The sequence below is a fragment of the Vulpes lagopus genome, chromosome 2 (genome assembly GCF_018345385.1).
Source record: "Vulpes lagopus strain Blue_001 chromosome 2, ASM1834538v1, whole genome shotgun sequence".
NCBI classification, from domain to species: Eukaryota; Metazoa; Chordata; class Mammalia; order Carnivora; family Canidae; genus Vulpes; species Vulpes lagopus.
This window is the reverse complement of record NC_054825.1, coordinates 87,861,279-87,881,479: the sequence shown is the minus strand read 5'-3', so window position 1 is coordinate 87,881,479 and position 20,201 is coordinate 87,861,279. Positions and strand designations below refer to the sequence as shown.

Here is a 20,201-nt window from a genome sequence, read left to right as displayed (position 1 = left end):
GCTGAGACGCGTCTTTCGAAGCAGATCGAGGTCACTTGCTTATAAATTTGTTTTCCTAAGGGGAATTTCGTTTGCTAATTTAAGGCATTTATATAATTTAACTTTGGAATCATTTCTCATATGAGTTGTTTCTTGTTTGCCATCTGGCCATGTAATTACTTTTAAGTAAAACTGTATAGGATGAAAGAGCACAAATTGGAAATCTGTGATAATATGTTTGGTGAGATGATAATATGTGTGTTTTAATTTTTTGTTTGTTTGCTTTTGTTGTTCAAAAAATAAGGGAGGGGGGAACATTTGCGGAGGAATCATTCTAAAGCTTTCCTTAGAGGGAGTCCCTTATATGAAGTTTCTTCTTTGACGAAGAGCTTTTGTTATAAACTAAATGTTTTGAATTAGTGGTTTATTACATTTTTCCATTCATTTATAAGTATAGCCCTAAGCTATGGAACAAGAGATTGTCTAACGTGTCTCCGAAACTGTTCTGCCCTGAAGTAGAACTGGGCAGAGGTATAAAGCATCATTCCTTGACTTTTCCTGTTTTCTTAGTATCTCTCTATCTGTGTTCATTTCCTTTTTGTTCCAGTCCCTTTACCCCAGAAGTTATTTTCCTAGTGCCATCCTGTGTATTATTATTTCAGATTCTTCCCTTTCAATTTACTTCCCCAGTTCTTGGAGGTTAATTGCAAATGGACAAAAGAACCAGAACCCAGTATCATATATTCAAGTTCAAGAGAAACCTAAATAGTGTTTGGAATTACTGTTCTCTGTCAGGAGGACGGGCTCAGGGGGGAGTGGAATTTTTTTAGACCAGGTGCTTAGGTGATAATTAAATTTAAATACAGATTTAAATCATTAAGGTACAATTGCAATGCTGATTCTCAGTCACTGGCAAAAGAACAAAACAAAACAAAAAACAACTGGGTGTGAAAACAGGAGGTACTAATTTGCATGAAAATGCAACCAAGTGATCACTTATTGCTCCAAGGAGAGTCTGTTGTAAAGTTTTACTGCTGGTAAAACGTTCCTTTGGTGTGGGAGGCAGAGCCGGGGGGCGTGGTCGGGGAAACAATAGTTTGGCTCTTTCTCCACCCCCCCCCCCAAATCCATTCAAATGCCTGAATTAACTGGAGAGTCAAAGAACCAACCCAGACTCGCTGTAAGACTTGTGGGTTCCAGTACAAAGACCTGGAAGTTCCTGGTAGCCTAGTGAAAATGGGGAATACATTTGCTTCACCTTGACTGGCATAGAGGAAAATCTACTTATTTTCCTGGACTCCAGAGACGAGAAACTTCTGATCTGTTGGAGAGAAAGTGAATACATGAGCACCGAGGCAGAAAGACTGATGTGGCTATCATGCAAATAAGAACTCTGATTAGCTTTCTCTTTCTGTACACTTTGTCACTGCGGCTCTCAGCCTTAAAGATTAGGTTTCAGTGGGAGCTTCTCAGGTTCAAGGACTGTTAATGGGTTGTAACTGCCTGACAGTAAACTCAACCTCAACATTACATCAGCATCCCCGGCAGATGTCTAAGGATTCGAGCCCGGAGGAAGAAAGTTAGAATCTGGAGCAGAAGGATACAGCTTACCACCTGCCTGATGGGCTGAGCTTTTAATATGATTTAAATTTCTAACCCCTATGTAGGCATTCTGGAAATGGTGGCCTTCATTAATGCAAAGATCAAGTCTTTAATTAAACTTTTTAAGAAAAAAAGTAAGTAATTTCTCCTAACCCCCTCCCTGTGTGCGTGTGTGTGTGTGTGTGTGTGTGTGGTTTTATGTATTACATCTTTTTGAGTGATGGAATTAGAATATGAAAAGATAAGTAGCACAAGTTAAATTTCATTCTCTACCAGGTTGTTCAAATACCTCAGACTTTTATAACTCTAGGGCAGAATTATGTGATTTAGCATGTCTTATTTATTTATGGTTGAGATTTTAGGTGAATTCACTTCTTTTGTGTTTGTCAAAAGAAGCCCTTTGATAAAAAGGGGGGGGGAACCTTGTATTTACCTTATGTCCGCCTTGATAGATGTGTTTTTGATTCTCTGGCTTAACGGTGCAGGGAGGCTGTGTGTGATCTATCATGTATTTTTGATGGGGATGATCCTCTAAAACTTCCTGGAACTCTCTGTTATGTATTTTAGAGCTCCAGGACAAACTCTGTCTAGACTGATCAGTCACTGTAAAGTGCACAGCTTTTGTGGCATGTCCTCATTATGTGCTTACCATTGGTTTACATTTCTTTAATCCAGGTGCTGCTTCATTCTCTGCAGAGTATAGATTTTACAAATATATGGCTTTGTTTTTACATGGCTGTTGGCTTAGTTTAGTTTTGGGACCAGTGATTTAAACTAGATAAATGTGAATGGACATGAGCATTGGTAAGAGAGAGATTGGAGAAAGTAACAAAGAACAGCCCTCTGGGCTCAGTTTATGCAGCTCCCTCAGTGGAAGGCTGTCTTTGGATGGACTGATTAAAATCTGCCCTGGCCAAGAATGAGATGCTCCAGAGAAAAGACAACTGTTCTTTCATAGGAGCCAGTTGGTAGCTGTACAGTGGGGCTGATGGTGTGATTGCACAGACACAAGTACCATTACTTGGATTTGATTTGTAACTGGGAATAAGTAGGAAGTTTCACTTTTCAATCTTTTTCAACTATGAAGTATGGGAATTCAGTCTTCCAAATAAATGCACATTAGCACAAAACATTGCAATTAACCATGGCTACTCTGGGAGACATAGGGGGAGTTCCGCCCTGGGCGAGATTCTAAGGCATATGCATAAGGGCTAAGTCAGGTCTTTGTGGATTTTATGTATTAAGATTGATAATTACATGCACCATGCAAAACATTTGTTTAACAAGAGGTTACAGGAAATACCAGGTACCTAATTTACATGCTGCTTTTGTCAAATATTAAAAGCAGAAAGCAGGGGCATCTGAGTGGCTCAGTGATTTGAGCATCTCCTTTGGCTCAGGTCACAAGATCCTGGGGTCCTGGGATCGAGTCCTGCATCAGGCTCCCCACAGGGATCCTGCTTCTCCCTCTGCCTATGTGTCTGCCTCTCTCTCTCTGTGTCTTTCATGAATAAATAAATAAAATCTTAAAAAAAAAAAAATAAAAGCAACGCACACAGCCATTTCTGTTTTTAGCTTGATGTCTAGTCTACAATGTTTATTTTACCATGTAGCAACTTATGGAGAAGGTGGGATGATTTGAGAAACAAATTTAGGGATGAGGCTTACAGAATTTAGTAGCTCTGGAAAAGCTGGGCTACGGGGTAGTGCTAACCTATGACTCAGGTTCCCGGAAGTGCTAAGGAAAGCCAAGTTCCCCTTCAGCGATAGTTCTCATAAGTCAGCGGCTCCATTAGATTAATTTCACTGCTTCTGCCACAGTATGCTTTATATATATTAGTTCAACTCATCTTTATAATAGCTCTACTGTGCTATTAGGTACTTTGAGTTAATTTGAAATATGTTCAGATAGAAGGGTTCAGTAGTTGATGCATGCATGTTCATTTTATTTTGATAGTCTATCTTACAGTCTCTTTTCCAGGGACATACTGTGTTATACAAGTGTGTATGCTCAGTGTGCTCCCTACAGCATAGATCAGGGTCAGGGAAGACTTGCCCTGGCTTACAATTCCAGTATCTGCTGGTTTTACTTGTCACCTCCAGGAAATGCCTTATTAGTACGGGGTTTTTCTCTTAAACTTCTCTAGTCTCTCCTTACATCTGGTTTACAGCAGCAGATATATAGAAAGGATTAAAAATTGTTAATAGATATGATTGGTGCTGTCAGCTTCATGTTGGGTTCCACTGGTACCCCCAACTCAGTCTGTACTTAGGAAAACATGAAATAGACATAGAGATCCCAAGCCCTAGGGGAATCAAGGAAAATTACTATGGAGATTCAGGGTACTCTCATATTACCTATCATTTCCCCTCTGATGTACTCTTTTGTATTGGGAAAACTCAATTGAATTGGAATATGTTTGGTCAATTGCATTGAAATTTTTAAAAATTTATTTTAACATAATAGTATTCCATGAAAAAAAGTATTCCATGAAAGCAGGAAATGTAGAGAAAATTTTGTAGCACAAATTGATTTCTACTTCATTAGATATGCTATTTAAATATATCCCACTGAATGTTTATGCTTAATTTTTTAAAAAAAATGAATTTATTACAATGATGTTTTAATGTAATGCTTTAGAAGGGAAAGATTTGGTGTCTGCCTCTTGATAGGAAATTTGTTGCTGTCTTGATAATCTAACATTTACTGATGTAATGGCATAGTACAATTGGATAATAAATACTCATTGCAGGAGAGTTATGTAGGAATTGGAGGTCTCCATCAATTTCAGTTTTCTCAGTTGTTTGATAACTTTGGAGTAAAGGGAAGGCCTAAGATGCTGGGAAGCAATTCTACCAAAACATTGTGGGGGATGCTGTTCTGTTTCAGCTTTCCCTTTAGAGACAAAACACTGTGGGACGGACCCCTGGAGCCTAAGACTAAACCTCATCCAGAATTTGCTCCATTTCCCCTCTGTTGGCCCTTAAGCTATGGATGTAAAATTTTACCTTGACGTAAAATGTTTGGAGCCACTGAAGCATATTTTGACGTAGAATTTATTCTACCTTTCTTTTTACAGCGGTTTCCAACCTAGATGAGGAGAGTAGATGGACAGTCCACTACACTGCTCCATGGCACCAGCAGGAGAATGTGTTCCTTCCCACCACAAGACCACCCTGTGTAGAGGACCTGCACCGCCAAGCCAAGCTCAACCTCAAATCAGTATTGAGGGGTAAGATTGCATCCTGCAAACTTGCTGTTCTTGGATCACTGACCATTAGAATTGAAAGCACAAATCTGATTGCTATTTGTAAAAGAAGACCTATTTATAATGAACATATAGCATGCTGGGTTGTTTTTTTTTTAGAGGAGATCATAATTACTTACAACCTAATACATGCCTCATATGTTCTGGTCTCTGTAGAAACCTACCAATTTACAGGCATGCAAATCTATCCTCAAATACCCCACCCCTGCTTAGCAACTCTTTAGCATGTTAAAAATCACCAGTCCTAATTTAATCCAAATAAACCCCTGCTGACATGTGAAATTTTGCTGCTGCCTTTTTTAAGCCATTGTAAGTATTCAAAACAAATTTGTTAAAGCTGATACTTTGTAATGGTTCGTACTATTTAGTTCAGGTTGGATGGAAAGGGGACCTATATATATAGACTTTGAAGGAGTTCAAAATGGTTTGTTTTTTCAGAAGTTACAGCACCCAACTGCTCTTCTATTAAGCATAGGTTCTGTCAACAGATGGGCAGAGTACACCGTGGTCAGTAGGAAACAGAGGAAGAGTATACTCCTATAGCTAGTTTAAAAGTTTCGTTTTTACTTCATTTTACTGTGGATGTTAGGAAGTGTCAATGTGTGGCAAGGAAGGCTTCTTAAAACTGATAAAGAAGTTCTTTAAAGAAGAAGGAGTGTCTTTTAAGATTCGAGACTTTTTCCTTAAAAAAGCAAACTAATGTTCTTATTCTACCAGATGCTGCTGCCTCTACCAGTTTTCTCCTACCAGGCAATATTTGGGACATTGTTTTATTTAAAAAATGCTTGTTGTTGGGGTGCCTGGATGGCTCAGTCAGAGCTATCGTGTGACTCTTGATTTCAGGGCCTTGAGTTCAAGCCACTTTTTGAGTATAGAAATTACTTTTTATTTATTTTATTTTTTTAAATTATTTTTAAAGATTTTATTTATTTATTCATGAGAAACATGGAGAGAGAGAGGCAGAGACACAAGCAGAGAGAGAGAAGCAGGCCCCATGCAGGGAGCCCGACAAGGGACTCAATCCGGGGTCTCCAGGATCACACCCTGGGCCAAAGGCAGGTGCGCAACTGCTGAGCCACCCAGGGATCCCCTAGAAATTACTTTTTAAAAAACCTTTAAAAAAAAGTACTTGTTCTTTTGTTGTTTATCTGAATTTGAAATTTAGTTTAACTGGGTGCCCTGTATCTTAGTCTAATTGGGAAATATTGAAATCTAGAAGAAATCTGTTATTGACTCAAGGAAAACCCAGCACAAGGACCCCAACTAGTATTTACCAAACACTTGTCTATATGCCAGTTTCAGTCCTAAGTCCATTACACGTGTTATCTCATTGAATCCCCACAATAATCCTGTTTACTATCATTAGGCAAATTTTACAGGTGGTGATATGGATACACACAGATCAGAAATTTGCCTGAAATCGCCAAATTAGTTAATGTTAGGACCAGGATTTAAACCTAAACCTGGACCATCCCAGGCTACAGAGCTCATATTCTTAACTGAAGCATCATCTTGCCTCTAATATCATTTGTTAGAAATCTTTTATTCTGGTAGAAGTGCAGACTACAAAGGCATGGTCTTGGCTCTCAAGGAATTTATACTTACTTCGTTGGTACAGATCACCATGTGAAAAATTCTCAAGAGATGTGCCAAAAATTGCTATAGAGGAATTAGAGAAAGCAGATAATTTATGCTTTGAGAAAGAAGGAATAGCTTTCAATAGATTCACAGTAGATTTACTATTCCGAATAGAACTATACAGACATTTTAAATGATCGCCTTAGTTTTTCTTCCTTGAATCTTTTCTAATGCTTAGATTACTTTATGGATCTTACAGTATCTTGTATCCTATAATCTTGGCATTGGATCATCCAGAGCTGAGATTATTGGGTCCCCTTTTTCATTTAGCCTGCCTAACCTATATATTTAGTGACTATAAGCTTAAGAGGAAAAAATTGCATTAGTCGGGCTCTTTTGTGCGGCCTTGGAATTGTACCTTGACCTTTGTTGCCTTCGTGATGTACTTAAATCCAACCAAAATTTCTTCTACATCCCTTCACTACATAGTGATTTATCTTCAGTACATTATGACCAAGAGCTTCTCTACTTATAGCTCATCTCTTCCACCAAATAATTAATAAGAATATTAAATGGCACAGTTCCCAGGACAAACCCCAGAGGCAGTGCCATTGTTAACATTTCTCTCTGAGCCATGAACAACAGAGCGCTGCATGGTCTGGCTTGTAGAGAATGCTTTCAGGAAGGTATGTGTGAGTTTGAGTATTCAGGCCCCGCTTTTTTTTCTTTTGATCACTCTCCAGGAAATTGTGCTTCACTACCTCTTTCATGTATTTTCCAGTATCAGATCAGAGCTTCTCTTTTCTTCCCTGAGAAAATTGAACATCTGTATATAGATTTTTCTGATTTTATTTTCTTTTTGATTATTCAGTAGATCTATATAAAATAACATCACCACCAGTTTTACCTACCCTTGAATTTTATTTTGAAAAGGTAAATGTTTTAGCAATCGCTCTAATGTCCTAAAATGCTTTATTGAAGGGATTTACTATTAATAAAGTTAGTAACTGTGGAAAATTCGTGGAACTCAACTTTTAAAGCCTGGATTTAAATATTCCTGGAGAGATTTTTAGATAAATAATAACTTTTAAAACAGTGATTGAGAAAGGTGAAATGAAAAAGAGCCTCTGAGTTGTTCTCCTCTTCATTTATTTGCTTTTAATCACACGCACAGAACTTCACATCCCACACTTCCCATATACTATATTCGCAACCTGCAATAAACACAAGTGCAGAGCATTTATTGCCTCATTATCAGTGAAGATTAAAAAGAAAAAATCCAGTCCCTGAATATATGGCACTATTAAGGTATGGGGTTGTATAAAGCTATTGGTCTAAGATTATTTGACCTCAGTGTTCTTTGCTTAAAATATAGAGAGGTAGCTAATTATTCACAATGAGAATTTTGTTCCTTCACCTCTTACTGTGACTTTGTCCATAATTTTAAGGAAAGAATACTATTCTTTAATATTAAATAGGTTTGTGCTTTTTCATAATCATTAATGCTCGTCGTGTAAGTTCTGTCAGGTTCTATGGGAGCTTAGCTGTCCTCTCAAGGATCATAAAGTAATGGAGGGAAATGATACAATAAATACTAGTAAATTAATAACTAAGTGTCATAAACCTTTGCTTATTAAAGTAATGCAGAAATGCCTAAGGTCAGTAGAGTGAGGAAGGCATGGGTTTCATGAAAAATGTTTACATGATAAAGCTAAGTTTCCTAACTTCATGTATCCTTAACTTTAAAGAGCTGAGCTTGCAACTTTGTGTCAAGACTGAAGTAAATAGAAAATGGTGTAATGTGTATGATGTACAGTAGGCAGGTAGAGAGCTTAGTCAGCTAGAAAAGAAAAGCATTGGGAGACACCTCCCTCTCCACTTGCCCACTCTCTCATCTCCCCCCATTGAAGAGGAGATGGGCACAGTGTGTAAAACGGCATATGGAATACCTGAAGCGTGTGTTCTATGTGCAAGTTCACTCTATTCTGGTCCAAATAGAGATCTTTTATTTGTTGTTGACTAATCTCTGGAGAACTTGATAGAATTTGATGGACCATGCTCTTAGTGCAAATGATTTGATCTTGCTGATTTGTTCCTAGAGATTTAGGTAGTGGTTTACTGCTAATGACGATACAAACGTGTACCTAGATTTCTTTTTTTAAGATTTTATTTATTTATTCATGAGAGACAGAGAGAGAGGCAGAGACATAGGCAGAAGTAGGCTCCCTGAAGGGACCCCAATGTGGGACTTGATCCTGGGACCCAGGGATCATGCCCTGAACCAAAGGCAGCCACTCAACCACTGAGCCACCCAGGCGTCCCTGTGTACCTAGATTTAAGAATAATATTTTGATATTTGGCTCAACAGAACATCTGGCTGGCAATGAATAGTTAATTTCTGAAGATCGATCCCATTATCTATAAAGAATTCACTTAGCTTTTTACTGAATCTCTGGAAGAATTCTACCCTTTTAATCTCATAGTTGTTTGAACAGTTCATGAACCTCATCTGAGTTAGATGTGATGATGGGTAACCTTTCTCTAACAAAGTATCTGAATCATTTTTAGCATTATTAAAAGGGCCACATTAAATGGGAAAGGGGAACTGAGGGATGGGGGCGTGGGCATGGTTAAGTTTCATGAAAGGTTCAGGTTTTATTTCTTCATAACTGTAGACCTCATTCAACAATTATGAACATATTGAGAGCTGAAATAAAGACATGTTATTTTCAAGGCTCCATCCCCCAAAAGCCCAACCTGGGAGAGAGAGAGACAAAATTTCTCACAGTATGTTTGACACGCAGTTTCGTTACTATGTCCATGTCCACTCCTTGCCAGAATTAGTTCACAGAGCATCTGTTGTTGTATCAAAAATGTCCCTATTCACAGCTATCCTTCCTGAAGAAATAAACTCATTTTAGCAGGTCAGCGGCTCTGTGGCTCTAAAATTAGAAGTGAGAGCACAGGGAGGAATGTTAGATCTGGCCTGTGTTCATTCACAGTCAGGCGGTTATATTTATTATAGGAATTGAGGATTTACAATGGGAATAAATGACTGTTGATACCAACTGGTTAAAAACTGTAGTTTTGTGTGTGTGTGTGTGTGTGTGTGTGTGTGTGTGTGTGTGTATGTATGCACACCAACCTGCTCACCACTGGAGAATGGTACACTGTTCTTAAAATTATGGACAAGGTTTCCAAGTAGTTTCAGGCAGGTTCATCTGACAGTTCCTGACATAGAGACTTTATGTAGGGGTCATTGCATCTACTGCTTATGTCAAGAAGCATCCTAGGGACACCTGGGTGGCTCAGTGGTTGAGTGTCTGCCTTTGCTCAGGGCGTGATCCTGGGTCCAGGATGGAGTTCTATATAGGGCTTCTTGCAAGGAGCCTGCTTCTCCCTCTGCCTGTGACTCTGCCTCTCTTTCTCTCTCTCTATGTCTCCCATGAATAAATAAATAAAATCTTAAGGAAAAAAAAAAGTATCCTAGTTCACTTTTGGCTTAGACAGATAAGTTTGTTCTCGGAAGGATTGTGAGATTCTCTCTGGATTTGATGAGGTGCCTTGGCTATCTTATCTCACCACCTCAGACATACCCAAGATGAACATCTGCTTTGCCCACCTGTGCTAAACATTGGATTCTTTTTCTTTTTTTTTTGTCACTTTTAAAATAATTATGACATATAATACAAATGCCTAAAACATGTACAATTTAACAAATAATTATAAAGTCAATACCAACAAAACCATTACCCTGGTCAGAAAGTAGAATATGACTTAAATTCCAGAAACCTCTTATTCTTGCTTTACAATAGGAGAACATCCAGGTTTAATGAAAAGAGTATGGGTCATACCTAGGTTCAAATCCTGCCTGTTATGTATGAGGTATCTAGGACTTGAGTTTAATTTTGAGAGTATTTCATTGACTATTTAAACATGTTTTCTCATCTATAAAATAAAGATCATAATATATGTGTTCATGGGAGTAAGATGAACTTACTTTTGTAAAGTATCTCAAAGTACCTGCCCCTTAAATTGGAAGTAGTGTTTGTAGAGGGAAGGGTGCATTTATTTAAGTGCAATGGAATACAGATATGATTTATTATAAACCTCAGCCGTCTTTCCCAAATGGCTGTCAATGTTCTCCCTCCTACCTGTGATGCTCCTGAGATATGCTGTGGGGTGGAGGGAGAGAGGAACAGAGCAAGAAACATCATCAGATAACAAGGGACAGTCTCAGACACTTGACACTCAGGTTCATTTCATCCATATAAACAAGGTGACTTTTTCTCCCACTCAGCATCAACCTGTGAAAGAGCCTAGATTGCTAGAGCTGGAAGGGCCCTCCCACATCATTTGATTAATAAACCCCCTTTTCATTTTGTAGGTAAGTAACCCAAGGCCCATGGAAGTGAATGGGTTCATTTATAGCTGCTTTGCAGTTGATAGATGACTAGGTCAGGATTTGAAATTGGGTTTCTCGCTCAGCCCACACTGGCCTATTTGGATCTCAGATCCTGCGGACACTGAGGAGACTTATCTATTTGATGCCTGCCATCAACTCAGAAAGGTCATAGGGATAGGGGTCACTGGAATCTAAAGGCTGGAGGCAGGTTTGGTTTGGTTTGGTTTGGTTTGGTTGGTTTGGTTTGGTGAGCCAATTCATTTAGGGAATGCACATTAGGTTGTGGATGCCTAAAGGTAGGGCTTCACTGTTGCTCTGGAAATCTTCTCTTTACGCAGTCTTAATTTCTTTGAAACTTAAGTTTAAGAGAAGTAAAGGAGGCAAACTCCATCATGGGACTTCGGGTATGTCAAATACCTGTAACTGTTGTTTCATTCTAATGGTTTGGTATGTGTTTTGGGGACTATAGTAGGTCATTAGTACCTCAGGGGACTTTTAAAAAAAAGGGCCCAGATTATAGAAAGGATAAGGGAAAGATAAGGGGACTAATGATTTAGTGCCCAGTGTTCTTTTTGCCTGGGGCTATTCCTTGTCTTCTTCCTGAAGAATCCTTTACGTAGAAGGAGAAGGGGGAAGTATCACTGTTTAAGGAAAGGTTTATTTTTAATATTTTATAAGTAAGAAACATTAAATTACTTAGACTCATTCATATAGAATTTTAATGTTTTTTTCTAGTTTAAATAAAAGTAGGTCTAGAATTCAGGTGGGGAGAGTGGTACATATTCTGAAAAAGCCACTGAACAGGGGTAGGGAATATATTGTCTCATCTTTCCTAAAATATAGCAGCATTAACATTTTGTTCGGTTGTCATTAACTAGTCAAGAAAATGAGGCCAGAATTCTGATTCCAGTGCCCTGCAGTGGCCAGTGGGATGTTGGAAAGCCATATCCCATTTTTGTCTTTGGCATTCCTGCTCTGGAAAACAATTGATGATGTCTAAGCTCCCTTCCAAGCTCAAAAATTCTAATTGGCCTCTCAGTACTTGGCTGCTTAAGGGTGACACATGAAAGTTTTTGGCACAAGGATAGAATTTACTGCTGAGCTTAAGTCCTAAGCAAACTGGGCTATCTAAAATCTAAGCTTGTGTTGACATATAAATTTTCTAAGTGGATCCTGCCAATGAAGCACTGGGCTGGATATTGTAGCTGAGTCACAGAGGAATGACGTTCTTGCTTGCCCCAGAAGCTTAAAGCCAGCCAGAGAGATAAGATGTATGTGTGAGTAACAGGGTTGATGAGGCTGGTATCACTGAACCTCACCCCTGCCCCTGGGTGTTGTCTTTGAAACATAAATCTGATCATGCCTCTCCTTTGTTTAAAAATTCCCTAAGAGCCCCTCTCCCAGACAGGATGAAACTTAAGCTCCTTGGCAGCTAAGAACCTTCATGATCTGCACCCTGTTTGTCTAGTCTCACCACCAGACCACCTTTTCTCCCTCTGCTTCCTACCCCTCCACCCAGGCTCTCACCTGTGCCTTCACGTGTGAGGATCAAGTCTTTGCATGGGAATGCTAGCTTGTCCTGTGCTCTCTTTCTCTTCTGCGTGTCCCAGTCTTGTCTTTCTTCCTGTTGCATCATCATCCCTTACACCTGGCTAACTTCTGTTTCCCCAGGAGAGTCGTCTGGTGGATGTTGGAGACCCCGCGAGGCTTTCTGGGACTCTCCAGGGCAGCCCCCGGCACACCTTCAACACTTTTCCATACATTCCCACAAAACCTTACAGTCCTCCATTAAACCATTTAGTGTGTGCTGCATAATTGTGTTTACTCATTTATCTCCCTGCCCAACAGCAAGACCATTGGGAGCAGGGCCTCTTCTTGTCATTTGTATGACCCCAGGACACACGGTCTGGTGTTTTACTTAATTAGGTTGACTTTTCAAAGACAAATGGTAATGTTATTAAAGACTTCTTTTTTTCTGTTTTTATTATTTCATTGGATCATAAACACTGTTGCATCTGTGGAGGTCCTGGAAAGGTCACCTAGAGCTCAGGAGAGGTGAGAGCCAAAGCCACAGAACAAGGGGTGAAAATGCAGGGGTGAGGACATGAGGATGGGGAGTACGTAGGCTTGAGCCTGGAAGCCTTCATTTTGGAGAAATTAGTAAACAAGTAGTTGGGGAAGAAAAAGTCAGGATGGGCACTCATCATGAGGCTCCCAGATGGGTAGAAAGTCGGAAGAAAGAACACTAAACTGGACATTGGGCTGATATTGGTGATCTTCAAAAGAGCAGTTTCAAGGAAGGCTTTGGATGTAAGAAGCCAGATTTCATGAGAGAAGAATTATTTTTATAACCAGAAAAATAACACAAGTGATTTTTTTTGAGAAACAGGGAAGTAAAGAATAAGAGAATAAATTGATGTCAGCAAAAGAAAGAGAAAAGGAACACTATTTTGAGGTGGTGACAAGATAGAGGTAATATTATTACTTGTTTTAAAAGCTAGAGCCAGGGGCATCTGGGTGGCTCAGTCGTTGAGAGTCTGCCATTGGCTCAGGGAGTGATCCCAGGGTCCTGGGATTGAGTCCCACATCAGGCTCCCCGCAGGGAGCCTGCTTCTCCCTCTGCCTATGTCTCTGCTTCTCTCTGTGTGTCTCTCATGAATAAATAAATAAAATATTTTAAAAAATAAAAACAAAAACTAGAACCAATTAAAACATGGTTGTAGGCAAAAGGAGCCCAACAAGGAGGGGGAAAGGTCACAGATACAAGAGAAAATGGGGAGGACGACATTCCTCGAGGAGGCAGGAGGCAGTAGGCAGTGAACTCGGCGCAGGTGGAGGTCAGGTTTACACCTTTATCTCCTAGACAGAGATTTGGGAAAAGTTTTGAGATGGAGCAAAAGAAATGGTGAAGTTGTTCATTAGGGTGGTATTCGAGGCCTGGTTGAAATGTGGCCCCCACTCTATTGCTACTATATTGCTAGGGCTTTGGTGAGAAGGATGACTTAATTTGATGCTCTTTTTCAGTGCTTGTGAATTTAACTAGGTTGACTCTTCAAAGACAAATGTTAATGTTATATGTTATTAAAAGCTTTTTTTTTTTAATGGTTAGTATTTCGTTAATTTTCTTTTGTAATTTTTGTCCTTGGGAATAGTTGCCCAACCTGATGAAACAAAGGATTAAATTCTCAATTGAGGAAAGAGAAAAGCAAAGACAAAAATAAGGAATTAACATAATGGGGATGATATACAAAAGAGGTTGTTTAACTTCCCTAGTTGGACTTGAGGGCTCGGGAAATTTTTTTATAATGCTAACTACTCTTGAGTGGGGAAACCCTGAAAGAGTAGTTAACCTGTGAGCTGGAGGTCTGATGCAAGAGCAAGGGAAAATTAACAGTCATTGCTCTTTCAGTAGATTAAGAGACATGTTGCCTCTTTCTAATGGTAAGCAATGCACAAAAGATAGAATAGCAAAGACAGTCATTTAAATGGTCCAGGTCTTAACAAAGCACTATGGATTGTTTAAACAAAAGGCTTTTGTTTTGTTTTTGTGTTCCTGGCTAGTCTGCTGTTTCAGCAATTCTGTTTTAATTCCCGATAAAGTGAGTAACTTGAGTGGCCTCTATATTTCACTCAGTGCAGCATAAAAATGCTACATTGAAGGTACTGTGGATAAGGTTTGTTATCACTCTTTATACACTGAAGTCTCTGGTGTGGTTTAGAATCTTTGCAGGTTATTTGATATCGAGTAACCTTGGTGATGCTCCACTACTGCCAGTGATAGAGCTTTCTCATTCTAAAGTGAAATGAGATCACCTCCAATTTGGCTGCGCTCTGGTGCCACTCAACCAGAACTGGCAAACTCTTTACACGCTCACATGAATCATGGGCACCACAAAGCGGTTCACCTTAATTTCAATCAGATTTAGTCCTTTGAGTCTCCTTGAATTCATCTGGGCATATGAAGAGAAGAAATGTTAAAAAGTAGTTTTCTACAATGGAAAATCACCTTTGAGTTTTGCAGTGAGAAATAAAGCTAAGAGTTTTATCCAGCTGCTTAAGTTTTAATTCCTAATTTTTGAGAGGTTTTTATTCCACTTCAATAGAAATTAACCATAGAGGGAAGATATTAGTCAAAATGACCTTTTTAAAAACCTTTCCACATAAAGTGAAGTTGCCTATGATGTTTAATGTCAGTGAGGGAGATATTGGTCCTAGGATTGGGAGCAGGGTGTTTCTTTCCAATGCAGGTTTATACATTAGCCACAGACTCATTTCCTGTTGGACTTTTGAGCTGATGACCAGTTAATTGTGCATATTCTCTTTGTCATGCTCCACCTTCCCAATGCTGATCACTTTATTTCCCCAATCCCACTATGTAGATTAAAATGACAAGTCATTTGGAATTGTCTAAAATAATTTTTAAGCCTATGAATTTTACAATCTGCTTGTCATTCATTTTTCTCCCCTCTCTAGGCAAAGAAACCTATCCATTTCACAGGCATCCATTCCATCACCATCTCCTGTCTTCTTCCATACTCTCCTACCGAAAACTTCTGGGAGCTTTCTCTGGTTCTTATCTGACCAGAAATCTTTAGTGTGGTATTCATATACAGTTAAGGTTTTTTTTTTTTTAATAGAAAATTTTATTTTTATTTATTCATGAAAGACACAGAGGCAGAGACATAGACAGAGGGAGAAGCAGGCTTCCTGCAGGGAGCCCAATGTAGGACTCTATCCCAGGACCCCGGGATCATGACTTGAGCCAGAGGTAGCTGCTCAACTGCTGAGCCATCCAGGTGCCCCTACAGTTAGTTTTTAAATACTGGATTTGTTCAGTTTCCCTGAAATTCTACTGAGACTAAATTTCCTTGGATAGGTAACCCTGATTGAGTATTGGACATCACCTTCTCTATCCCATTCCCAATCCCTTTTTTTAATTTATTTTTATTTATTTTTTATTTTTTATATTTTTTTCCCATTCCCAATCCTATCAGCTTTTCCCTCATCTGCTTATTCCTGAACATGTGATTGGGGCCCCACCCCCATAAAATTCTGTATGGATGCTGGCCCCAGCCCACACTGGAAAGTGTGTTCAAGGATAAAGTACCCTTTCAAGTGCTGATTGTTCATTCACTTAGCTCCCTGAGCATCTGCTAACCACTCAGAGTCAGATCATGAAGGGCTTAGAAACCATTAGGAGGACATTGGTTTTTCCTTTCACGGCCTGGGAAGCCATTGGAGAGATTTGAATTTAGGAGTGACATAATCTGATTCATTGTTTTTAGGCGGCTCAGTCAGGTTCTCTGTTAAAAGTTCACCGCTAGGGGGCTGAGGTGGAAGCAGAAGACTGGGTGGAGATTACCACAGTAATCAGGTGGAGATATTGCTTTCAGAATTTAGGAAGGTTTGTATTTATATTAAAGCCATATATTTTCTCTTTATCTTTTTTATGTTTTTTGGATTATAAGTATCATTGAAGTAACTATTGGCAAAGAAGTGATCTTATGGACTATGCATTTGTTGGAAGATAAATTTGGCTTTACTACTTCATATACAAATAACATGCTTTTATGCCATTATAAGTATTACTGTATAACTTACGTAAAAACTTTTACTCTGAAGAGAGGAAGGGAGGAAAGAACTAATTGTTATTCTAATATTAAACCAAACAGCATATTTATTTGAAATCTGTCATGTAAAATTGCTGTCAAATTATGTAGGAAAAAAATATCCATATTGGTATCCAAGATCTATATTAAACTTATGATGTGTTTAAGATTTAACACAGCGTTTCAGCTCACTTGGTGGGCTACAAATAACCAAGGAACTTAAAATGTTTGAACATCTATAATCTCTCAATTATTCCAATTTTTGATTCTTAAAAACAATGCAAATAAATCAAAATTCACCTGTTTTGAAGAATTTGTGGAAAATCCAAATGTATTTTGGGAATATCCAATATACCTAATTGGCAAGCCAGAATCCAAAATACAGTATGAGAATGATCTTTTTTTCCAGTGTTGCCAAACCCAATAAATTAATGAGCTAGAAGGTAAATTCCTCTGTTTTAAAATACATTTTGGTTTATATTATCTTAAAATAAATTCTCTAATGGTTATGGAGCATAATATTTGAGGGCAACAAATTTTTCCTATGTGTTATTTGAAAGCTCAAATTATTTGAAAGCTTTCTATATAATACCTAATACAGCTGTTGGGACTGGAATTTATTTTCTTTTAAGCATACATGCTTGTAGTCTTATGTGTTCTCAGTTCTCCACTCCTGGATAAAGATACATAATAGAACTGGCCTTTTACTCTGTTGTTGATAATCTGATAGATAAATCTGAGGGATAGAAGTTTGGAAATCTGGATCTTTCAGAAACTTTAGACCTGGGTTTTGTAATCCGTAAGACACCTACAGGATCTCTTCTCCTTCAATTCCCCCAGAAATACTTTAAACACAAATCAAATAATGATGGCCAAGGGCTTTCAGGTTAGAAAATAATACATTTATTGAGTGTCAGAGGTAATGGCTTTAAAAATCAGTGATCTGAAAAAAGGACTTTTTTAGACAATGGTTCATCATAGGACATTCTCACTGAAGCAGTACCTCATGACCATTATTTTTATAATTAATTTTGAAAATGGAGTTCTCCTAGTTTCTATGACCTTGAATTACAGTAGGAGGTTTATGAAAGATTTGGTACTATTAAAAAGAAACCACATTCAGATTTAAAAATATGGCACATCTGGAACGCTCTGCTGTTGTGAAATGCCAGAATTGTGCTTTTGATTTGAATGTTTCAAAACTCTCCTAGCAGTTCATACCTGCAAACATTAACACCACCCACAGGATCTGAGGAATGACAAAATTAAAATCAACTGTGGTGAATTATCCCAGAGAGTGGTAAAAATGTCCATGTACTTTTTACTGGCATCACTGAACGATTAGCTTTCTCCTCCTGTAGGTGACAATGAAACTCCTACTGAGGTTTATTTGGAATTTAAGTGTCTGAGTAGTTTTGAGTTGAGTCCTCACATTTTAGGGAAGTGGGTAGCAGGAAGAAGGGGATAAATGCAAGTGAGATTGTGTCACTTCTCTATTCCAAGTCCCCAGAGGTGAGTTCTCAGCTTCATGGTGAAAGCCAGAGTCCTTACAGCCCTCATTACCCTACATAGTCTGTCACTCCTTTACCTGTCTAACCACGTCTCCCACTGTTCTCACCCCAGACTTTCCTCTAGCTCTTTCTTAGGGTGATGGAACCTACTTTCTTTGCTCAGATATCACTACTCAGTGAGGCCTGCTCCAAATACCACTCTCTGTTCCTTTCTTTGCTCTGCTTTTCTCTTAGCATTTAGGACCTTCTAACAGAACATAAGCTCCACAAAGACAGGAATTTTTGTTCTGTTCACTGTAGAAGCCTCTGTGCCTATATACCTGGCAAGTAGTAGATGCTTCATAAATATTTGTGAATTAATGGAGAAATATGGGATGGGGAAGCTTTGCCTTAGAGTCCTAATACATGACTTACCAAGGAGAAAGACTTGTCTTAGGAACAAATGACTTTTTTGTAACTATGATTCTGCCATCTTTGGCAGTAGATACTACTGTAGCTCACACTCCTTCTGTTTGCTCTTCTTTCATGAACCACATCAGACACATCAATTGAACCTCTGTAACTGTACAAGGCAGGAATGAGGTTCTGAGGAATATGCAATATAGCTTATAATATTGAAAAATTCAGGCTGGCGTGGAAGATTGGAGGAACTAAGGAAGACTTTGTAGAAGATAGGGTTTGAGGAAAGCCTCAAAGGGGGTGGCATTTGGATTAAGCTGTCTTTTGAAGGAGCACAGTGAGGTGAGCTCCCCATAAGCATGACTACCAACACCGCAGGCCCGTAGGACCTGGACTGCTATCATCTGTGAGGACTTGGGAAGTGACAATGGTAATATACAGGCTATGTTGATATGTATAACTAATATCATTTAAGAATTTATAAAATAACTTCCAAAGGGAATCAAAGGAATTCCATTTCCATCTTAAAATGCTGAGTCTGCTAATATTTTCATTACTTCAATATGATACATAGTGTTTTCACTGCAGACTTGCTTTGCCCTTAAGGAAACGAATCTTTTCCTAATCTTAATTTCGGAAGATCTTAGATATCAAAATTCTTTAAGAATAAACACTTACTTATTTCATTTCATACTCCTTTTTTTCTTATAAAAATGTAAATGTAGGGGATCCCTGGGTGGCGCAGTGGTTTGGCGCTTGCCTTTGGCCCAGGGCGCGATCCTGGAGACCTGGGATCGAATCCCACATCAGGCTCCGGTGCATGGAGCCAGCCTGCTTCTCCCTCTGCCTGTGTCTCTGCCTCTCTCTCTCTCTCTCTCTTTCTCTCTCTCTCTCTCTCTCTCTGTGACTATCATAAATAAATAAAAATTTAAAAAAAATTTAAAAAAATGTAAATGTAGAGAAAAAAACTATAATATAGCTAGTTTAACATCTTTTCTTTCTAGGAAAGAGTTAGGGGCATTAGACTCCCAAGCTGAAAGTATTGATTTCCTAGGTAATGGCTAGTGTTCTTTTATATGTTGAGTGTGGTCCCAAGAGGAGTGGAGGTGGGTAGTTTCTCATCACAGCATTGTGGTCTTCTGTGAGTTGTTAACCCCAGGAAAGACCACCAGTTCTGGGGCCAGAGCACCTAGATTCTAACACTGGCTCTGTCACTTGGAGCAAGTTGCTTCTTGTTTCTCAGTTTTTGTCTGTAACATGTGGATCAGCACAGTCCCCATCTCTTTGGGTTGTTGTGAAGAGTAAATGACTCACTGTGTGTGAAGCGCTAATTGGAACAGTAGTCTATTCGTATGGAGCCCTCATCACAGTTCTTATGAAACAGTGACTGCTCTGTCGGCTGAGAGCAGTTAGCACATCTTGCCTTTCCCACCACAGAGGTAACTTAGAGATAAGTCCCTGAAGTGCAGAGTCGCACAGTGTTCCAGTAGCCAAATGAGCGTCTCCCTATGTCCAATTCCTGTCCTAGTTTCTTCCAGTGATGCTTTGACATTCTTGTCATTTCCTTGGTAAGTTTCTTCCCTATGTTAGCATCTCCTGGTTCCAGATTATGTAAATTTCCTAGGGCTTCCATGACAAAGAACCACAAACTGGGTAGCTTGGAAAACAACAGAAATTTATTGTTTATATAGTTCTGAAGGCCAGAAGTCCAAAATCAAAGTGTTAGCAGGGTCATGCTCCCTCCAACCTCTAGGGGGGAATCCCTCCTTGCCCTTGCAGCTTCTGCTGGCTCTGGGCATTCCTTGGCTTGTGGCTACATAACTTCTAATCTTTGCATCTGTCTTCACAG

The 20,201-nt window shown here is 39.0% G+C and overlaps 1 protein-coding gene across 7 annotated transcripts in view; it reads left to right on the top strand.

Annotated features, from left to right (window-relative positions):
* Positions 1-20,201, top strand: part of NHSL1 (NHS like 1) — a 241,304-nt gene that overhangs the window by 164,807 nt on the left and 56,296 nt on the right. For 6 of the 7 annotated variants that reach the window (XM_041737087.1, XM_041737072.1, XM_041737097.1 and 3 more), the window contains exon 2: positions 4,662-4,814. In XM_041737087.1, coding sequence (XP_041593021.1) covers positions 4,662-4,814 — 153 coding nt within the window. Of the gene's footprint in view, positions 1-1,149; positions 1,716-4,661; positions 4,815-20,201 lie in introns of those variants that run through there. The other variant, XM_041737107.1, reaches the window with a different exon arrangement.